Below are 7309 nucleotides of genomic sequence, written 5' to 3'. Positions count from 1 at the left end.
GTCAGCCTTTCTGCTCCAAATTGAGCAGGGAATTGGATTATGAAAAGCAATTCTGTAAATGATGTATGATCTGACTGGAAGAGGGGGATAGACAGAGGAAATGTTGCTTTTCGTGTTCTGAAGAGTGACAATAATGTCAAAGACGTTATTCACCTCTGGCTGAACAATAACTCTTCCAGCCTCCTTCAACGGGAGCTTCTCAACACCCCCTTCACCAGAAACCCTCCCCTGACCTCTCCATCCCCACCACCCAGCTTCACCCGTCCCCAACCACGTCCCTTCACCCGATCCCCTCCTCCAACTGCCCCCATTTTCACCTGCCTCCTCCCCCAGTCACTGGTCAGGGGTGTCAGCCCTATAGGAGTTGGGATGTCATGTTGAGGTTGTACAGGACATTGGCAAGATTTCTTCTGGAATAGCGTGTCCAGTTCTGGTCATCTTGTTACAGGAAGGATATCACTTAATTGGAAAGGGTTCAGAAGAGATTTAACAGGATGTTGCCAGGAATGGAGGGTTTGAGCTAGAAGGAGAGGGTGGATAGGCTGGGACTATTTCAGTGGAGCACGGGAGGGTGAAGGGTGACCTTACAGAGGTTTGTAAAAAATGAGGGGTATAGATAAGGTGAATGACAAGATATTTCCTAGGACAGGGGATCTCAAGACTAGGGGGCATACTTTTAAGGGGAGAGGAGAAAATTTTAAAAAAGACATGAGGGGCAACTTTTTTTTTTTTTAATACACAAAATGGTTCATGTGCAGAATGAACTTCCAGAAGAAGTGGTGGATGCAGCTATAGTACAACGTTTAAAGGATATTTGGATAAGTATATGAATAGGAAAGGTTTAGAGGGATATGGGCCAGGAGCAGGCAGGTGGGACTAGTTTAGTTTGGGAACATGGTCAGCATGCACTGGTTGGACTGAAGGGTCTGTTTCCGTGCTGTATGACTCTGATTCTATTTAGTCAAGTCTTAGATGAACCTGTAACCTGTTGGATCAATGCCCTAATGTGTCCCTCACTATAAATACCCTTTTAACTGTCCCCTGCCCCCTCATCTTCTTCCTACACACTCCAGCCAAACACTCACCTGAATACACTCGGCCTTCAGGATGAACTTGGGGACGATGGGGGGAATGTTGGCCTGGTAATACATGCGATGGCTCACTCTCTGCAGCAGAGGCTCCACAGGCGTCACACAATGCAGGATCATTCCGCGACCCAGGAATGAGTGGTTGAACAGCAGGTAGACTATGCTAGGACCCACCTTGAGCAAGACAGAGGCCGGGCGTGAACAGGGAATACCAGGAAAAACAGGAAATCCACAAACGACAGAGACAAACAGGATAGGAGGCAGTTCAGGAGGGATGTTGGAAAGCTGCAATACGAACAGAATGCTGGAGAAACCAGGAAGTTTGGCAGCATCTGAATCAATGAACGTCCGCTCTGACAGAAAGGTCAGAGACCTGAAACATTCTCTCGGGATTTCTCTCCACAGACGCTGCTCAGTTTTTCAGCATTTGCAGTGCTTTGTTTCTTTCATTTTTAACCAATTTTGGCAGATGCAAAAAGCAGATTCACTGTGGGTGGCAGCATTCCCCCCCCCACAACTTATATGGGTGCGTGAGGGACATCACAGCCACATCAGTTATATCCACAAGTCAGTGAATGTGCATGTGAGAGAATTTTTTTTAAAAAAAAGTTGCATTGACATAGCACCTTTCATGATCTGTCAAACTTCCCAGTACTTTCCAACCAAGCAGGTTACTTTCAGGGTTGCATGGGAAATCTGGCAGTCAGTCAATCTGTGCACAGTGAACGCCAACAAACACAAGAGACTGACCAGACAATCTGTTCCTACCTGCTATTTGAGGGATGCATTTTGGTCAGATGGGGCACTCCTGGGCTCTTTAGGGTCAGCACAGGGCGATAGGAGGACCTTTCATAGCAGTGGGCTCTGTTTAATTGTCTCTTTGAAAGATGGCATCTCCAACATTGCTGTTATCCCTCAGCACTGGATATGATTGCCAGGCTAGATTTTGCACTCAAGGATTTATATTTATATTTATGCAGACACAGGAGGAGGGCATCGTTGGCCAACCCAGCATTTATAACCCATCCCTAACTTCCCAGAGGAAATTCAAATCACATTGCTGTGGGTCTGGAGTCACATATAGGCCAGACCAGGTAAGGGCAGTAGTCTCCACCCCTAAAGAACATTAGTGAAAGTGATAGGCTTTTCCTGACAATTGTGAATGGATTCATGGTCATCATTAGACTCTTAATTCCAGATTTTTTATTGAATCCAAATTCCATCATCTGCCATAGCAGGATTTGAACCCAGGTCCCCAGAACATTGCCTGGGTGTCTGGGTTGATAGTCGAGAGATAAAGTCACTAGACGATCACCTCCCTGAGAATCCCTGAAAGGGGATTTGAACCCAAGAACTTCCGACTTGGGGGTGAGAGTGTAACGCACTGGTTGACCATTATGAGCTGGGCAGAACACCATGAGGCGATGGGGGGTCATTTCCTGCTTGTCGAATGGTAGCATGTGGAGAATGGGAATGCGGTACAGGGAACAGTGATGCTGCAGTGTTTACTTGTGGGAGGTCAGCTCAGGGTGTTTTGCAAAGTTACAGTAATTTCACATGCCAGTTCCTACCTGCCTGGCAACAATATGGACATCCAGGAGAGAGCAGTGGCAGCCAAGGACATACAGGGAGTGATTGACCAACATCCGCGAGCAGTGTTTGGTAGGTTCAGGCTCTGGGTGCCATTCCACCTAAAGAGAAACAGCAGTAATCTCAGGGAAGCTCGTCACCTTTTGCCATCAGTCCCCAGACCGTCACATAAACGGAGCTTTGCAAAGTTGGGCATCAGACGCCCCCCCAACACTTCAGGAATTGGCCATCCCTCCAGACCATTCAGCCCACCGAGTGCTCACTTACAGACTCTCTGAAGAAGCTTCCGAAAGAGTTGCAGTGTCTCATCTTGCCCCATAGCCTGTACATGTTGTTCCGTTCCAGCCATTACTCAATGCCTCCTCAAAAAAATCTTCAATCTCTTGCACTAGCCGTTCAGGCGGAACATTCTAGATCTGAACACCTCACTGTGTCACACTTGTTCACAGCAACACATTCCCGCTCCCCCCGTCCCCCATCCCACCCCACCACCACCAGCTTATGATTGTTTTTGCCACTGAAGACAGACTTGTCTCCTCGGATTCCTGACCTGAATCAGGAACAGTTACTTCCCCCACTTTCTATCAAAACCTTTTATAATTGCAAACATCTCTGATCTCCTGAACTTCCTGTGCTTTAAAGGAGTTTTTTTTTAAAAATAATTGAAACCCTTCACCCTGAAGCTATTGATGTCATGCGGAACTCCAGCCGAGAGTTAGCCACTGATCTATAAACATTTAACGTTGCCGTTAGGGAACAGAGCTCACACCTTCCACACATTCATAAAACTCGAGACAGCTGATTGTCAAAACATTTAACCACGGAACTGCACTCTAACTCACATTAAGTGTCAATGAGGAATTGTAAGGAGGATTTTCCTAAGCTGGTTAGCACCCCCAGAGCTGTCAAAAGTATTAAGGGGTCCTTGTCAAATTAAATAATTAGTAATTCCTCTAATGCAATGGATTCGTTCCCTGCTTCAGGTTGGAATGACCAATCTGATGTGTTATAATCACCTGGTTTGGTTGTTACTCCTCACCTCTCCCAGCCAGATTTTGACAAGCACTTTCTGGTGACTTACTGTCTCTGACCTCATGACAGGAGTGTGCTCCAACACCCTGTGACTGTGAGGAGAATGTGGATATCCAACACAAACCTTAAACCAATTCTGTCTTCATGATGTCTATTTCTAAGAAAGACAGAAGAGTGATATAAAAGGATATGGACATAAAGGACCCAGACAAGGAGGATTGTTCCTCTTGTGTCAGTGGTCCCCATATCATCCTTTGCTGTCGCAGGCCTGTGGTCCATTAGTGTATAGAGACAGAGAGTGACAGAAGTGTGACACAGATATGTGCTCACATTCTACACTGCATGGTCCCTCAGTTGTTCAGCCCAAGCATCAAGTTACTTGCAAGATCTCAGAGCTTGGCTGTGACAAAGCCAGGAAGATGGGGCAGGGAGCAAACACAGAACAAGAGGGTCAACCCAACAGCCCTTCTCCTGCTTCCCTCACTCCCAGAGAAATCCCCAGTATCCATCAGCCAGGAATCTCATTCGACACTTTGCTTTGAGAATTAGCCAGATCCTATATGAAACATCATGCCCAAGGAGCAGGGCCCCAGTTCTCCTTACCTTCCAGTCATGTTGGGCAAAGCCCCAGAGCTTGGCCCTGGTGTAGCGTAGATCAGCTCCACTCAACACGTTGGGGGTATGCAGGTGGAACAGGTGAGCAATATCAGCTGCGTTCTCCGGGATCTCCTGTCGCAGAATCACAGCCTGTCAAACCCATGCAGATCACTCCAAATCTACCAGCAGAGCAGAATCTCACCCACAGGAGGCGCCAGCTACTCCTGGGAACTGCAGGTCACTTAGCCCAGCCCTTAAACATACAGCACATCACACAAACAGATTAAAACCCCCTCCCAGGCAGACGGAGCTCAGGAAAAGAATGCACTGAGTTTCTGCAACATTAGGGGAGGTGGTGGTAATGTCACTAGACTTGGTCAGCCAGAGGGCGAGGCCTGATGCTGCTGGGACATAGGTTCAAATATTATCACAGCAGCTGGAGAAGTTCAAATTCAATGAGCAAATTCTGGAATCACTTTTGCTGTTTAAAAACGTACAATCCTTACTTGGTCTCACCTACACACAACATTTCTCTTAACTCTGGCAACCAGCCACCAAGTCCAAGGGCAGTTATGGACGGGCAATAAATCCTTGCCGGCGATGCCCTCGTCCTAGAAGTAATAAGTAAAAACAGAATGCTTTGCCAGAAGACAGCGTGAGAGAAACAGGTACAGGAAATTCAAGAAGGGGACTGCAGGCAGACAGCAAGGCAGTAGCAAATAGTCAGAGATTTGAAGGGCTAAATGAGCTACTGTGCTCTAAAGATTTACCACACAGACAGACTGAAGCAAAATGGAACTCAGACACTATGACCAGTGCTTGAGTCTTTTCTAGAAGAAAGGGATGGAGTGTATTAATGGAAAAGGAGCTCAGGGAGGCAAATTCTCAGTCTGATTTTCATCAAGTCCTGTGCTGTTGGGTTACTGTAGGTGAAAGAACTTTCCAGAAACAATAGTGTAAAAGCAAAAGACGGCAGAGGCTGAAACAACGACAGAAGTGCTGGAGAAATCAGCAGGTCTGGCAGCATCGGTGAAGAGAGAAACAGAGTTAACATTTCATGTCCAGTGAACCTTCTTCAACAGTTCTGGGATTACAAAAGTCATACCAGACTGGAAATGGTTTCTCTCTCCACAGATGCTACCAGGCCTGTTGATTTCTCCAGCACTTCCTGATTTTATTTCTCAACACAAGGGTGTTTTGTTGATTCAGCTCTGATGAAGAGTCATCTAGACTTAAAACAAAGTCAGAAATCACACAACACCAGGTTATGGCCCAACAGGTTTATTTGAAAATACAAGCTTTTGGAGGGCAGCCCTTTTGTCAGGAGCAGTGACAGAGCAGGGCACACAGACCCAGAGTGTATAGGCAGAGAAATCAAAAGATCATACAACTGGTGTGAGTGGAATGTCAGATGATAAGTCTCTGCAGGTGGCCAAGTGTGTTAGACGGTGTGTAAGGTGTTTATAAAGTCAATGTCAGTGCTGTTCTGTCATGTCAATCAGGCAGAGCCGTAGGAATATACAAAAGGTGACACCTCAGGCCAGACCCTGAACTGTAGGTGTGAGGCTTTGTTCAGAATCATTTTCAGAGTTTTAACCTGGAGTCAGGCTGGTTTTATTCCGAAAGCTGGAATTTATAAGATGCCACACTGTCTGAATGGGACTACAAATTGTGTGCTTTTTGAACAAAATAGAAATGTTAGCTTGCTCTCTCTCCACAGATGCTGTCTGACCCACTGAGATTTCCAGCATTTTTTGTTTTCAGTTTTGTTGAGTGTCAGATTTCTACAGCCCATGGTATTGCTTCCAAAACAGCGGGTGTTCAAATTAACTCCAGTCTCTTTCATGTCTTGCCTTGGGCTCGCACTCAACCTGGAATCAGATACAAACACATTGCACCTCTCGCTCCCTCTCTCTGCTCCTACCTGGATGTGACAGTTGACATAATGCGCTGTCCTCCCACGGTACACCCACTCTCTGGACTGGATCTCCTCCTGCTCAGGAATGCTCCAGCTCGGGTCGATACCATCACAGTGAAACCACACAAACACCGCACAGTTCAGCTCACACGATGGCCAGGTCTTAATTTTCGCAAAGTCCGGCACTGCAGGAGGAGGACAGACAGACACACACACACCCATACAAACGTAGGTCAGACCACCACCATTGCTGGTGTTAACTCTACAGCCTCTCTGACAACCCGAGGTGTCCCCCAGCGGGAGCTCCAATGTACTCGGACACAAGGCCAGCCCTCACTCTCCCCACTTGGCCTCGTGTTTTTGGGTGACGCTGGGTGAAGCTTCATTCCTCCCACCTGATTGTTCTAACCGAGTTAGAGAGCTCATCCTAAACTACCCCCATCAGACCACCCTCAGCATCACTCCCCCACGGTCCATACCTTTCTCTGCATACGGAATCTTTACACACTTGCCATCCTCACCGCGGAACTGCCAGCCGTGGAATGGGCACTCGATACAGTTGCCCATCACTCGCCCTCCCACAGCCAGGTTAGCGCCCAGGTGAGGGCAATAGGCATCCACGACATGGGCCTGTCCATCCTGGCCACGATACACTGCAACCTGCTCCCCTGCCAAAGGCACAGTCAGACATTAATGACAAGCAAACCCAACACAGCCCAGAGAGCTTCAGACAGGCACAGGCACACACACACGCACAGACACACAGAAACAGACACACAGACACACACCCCTCCAAATCACCAAGTCAGGACATCACACAGCCTAAATAGCAGCCCGAGTGTCTGCCCCTCTCACACATCCGCACACCACCCCCACCTCAACTTCCCCCCCCCCCCCCCCCCAACCTTCGACCTCCCTCAAGGAGCATGAGCCACCACTCTACACCACACAACTTCCCCAGTTACCAATCAGACCACACACTGTGTGCAGCCACATCATTGAACAACATTGGATATAAGGGCTGGCCATATGGAATAGACACACGTACAACGTTAAGAGGACACACGTACAACGTTAAGAGGAC

The 7309-nt window shown here is 47.7% G+C and overlaps 1 protein-coding gene across 1 annotated transcript in view; it reads right to left on the bottom strand.

Annotated features, from left to right (window-relative positions):
• The window catches only part of zgc:92275 (cholesterol 7-desaturase nvd), a 61650-nt gene that overhangs the window by 6265 nt on the left and 48076 nt on the right, over positions 1 to 7309 (bottom strand). Inside the window, exons 2-6 of the mRNA XM_048613341.1 lie at positions 6705 to 6893; positions 6232 to 6410; positions 4314 to 4439; positions 2660 to 2779; positions 1086 to 1262 (exon numbers count right to left, since the gene is read on the bottom strand). Coding sequence (XP_048469298.1) covers positions 1086 to 1262; positions 2660 to 2779; positions 4314 to 4439; positions 6232 to 6410; positions 6705 to 6893 — 791 coding nt within the window. The remainder of the gene's footprint in view (positions 1 to 1085; positions 1263 to 2659; positions 2780 to 4313; positions 4440 to 6231; positions 6411 to 6704; positions 6894 to 7309) is intronic.

This window comes from Rhincodon typus, chromosome 28, assembly GCF_021869965.1.
Source record: "Rhincodon typus isolate 14 chromosome 28, sRhiTyp1.1, whole genome shotgun sequence".
In the NCBI taxonomy this organism is placed as follows: domain Eukaryota; kingdom Metazoa; phylum Chordata; class Chondrichthyes; order Orectolobiformes; family Rhincodontidae; genus Rhincodon; species Rhincodon typus.
The sequence above is the reverse complement of the archived record's forward strand: the minus strand, read 5'-3'. Positions and strand labels throughout refer to the sequence as shown.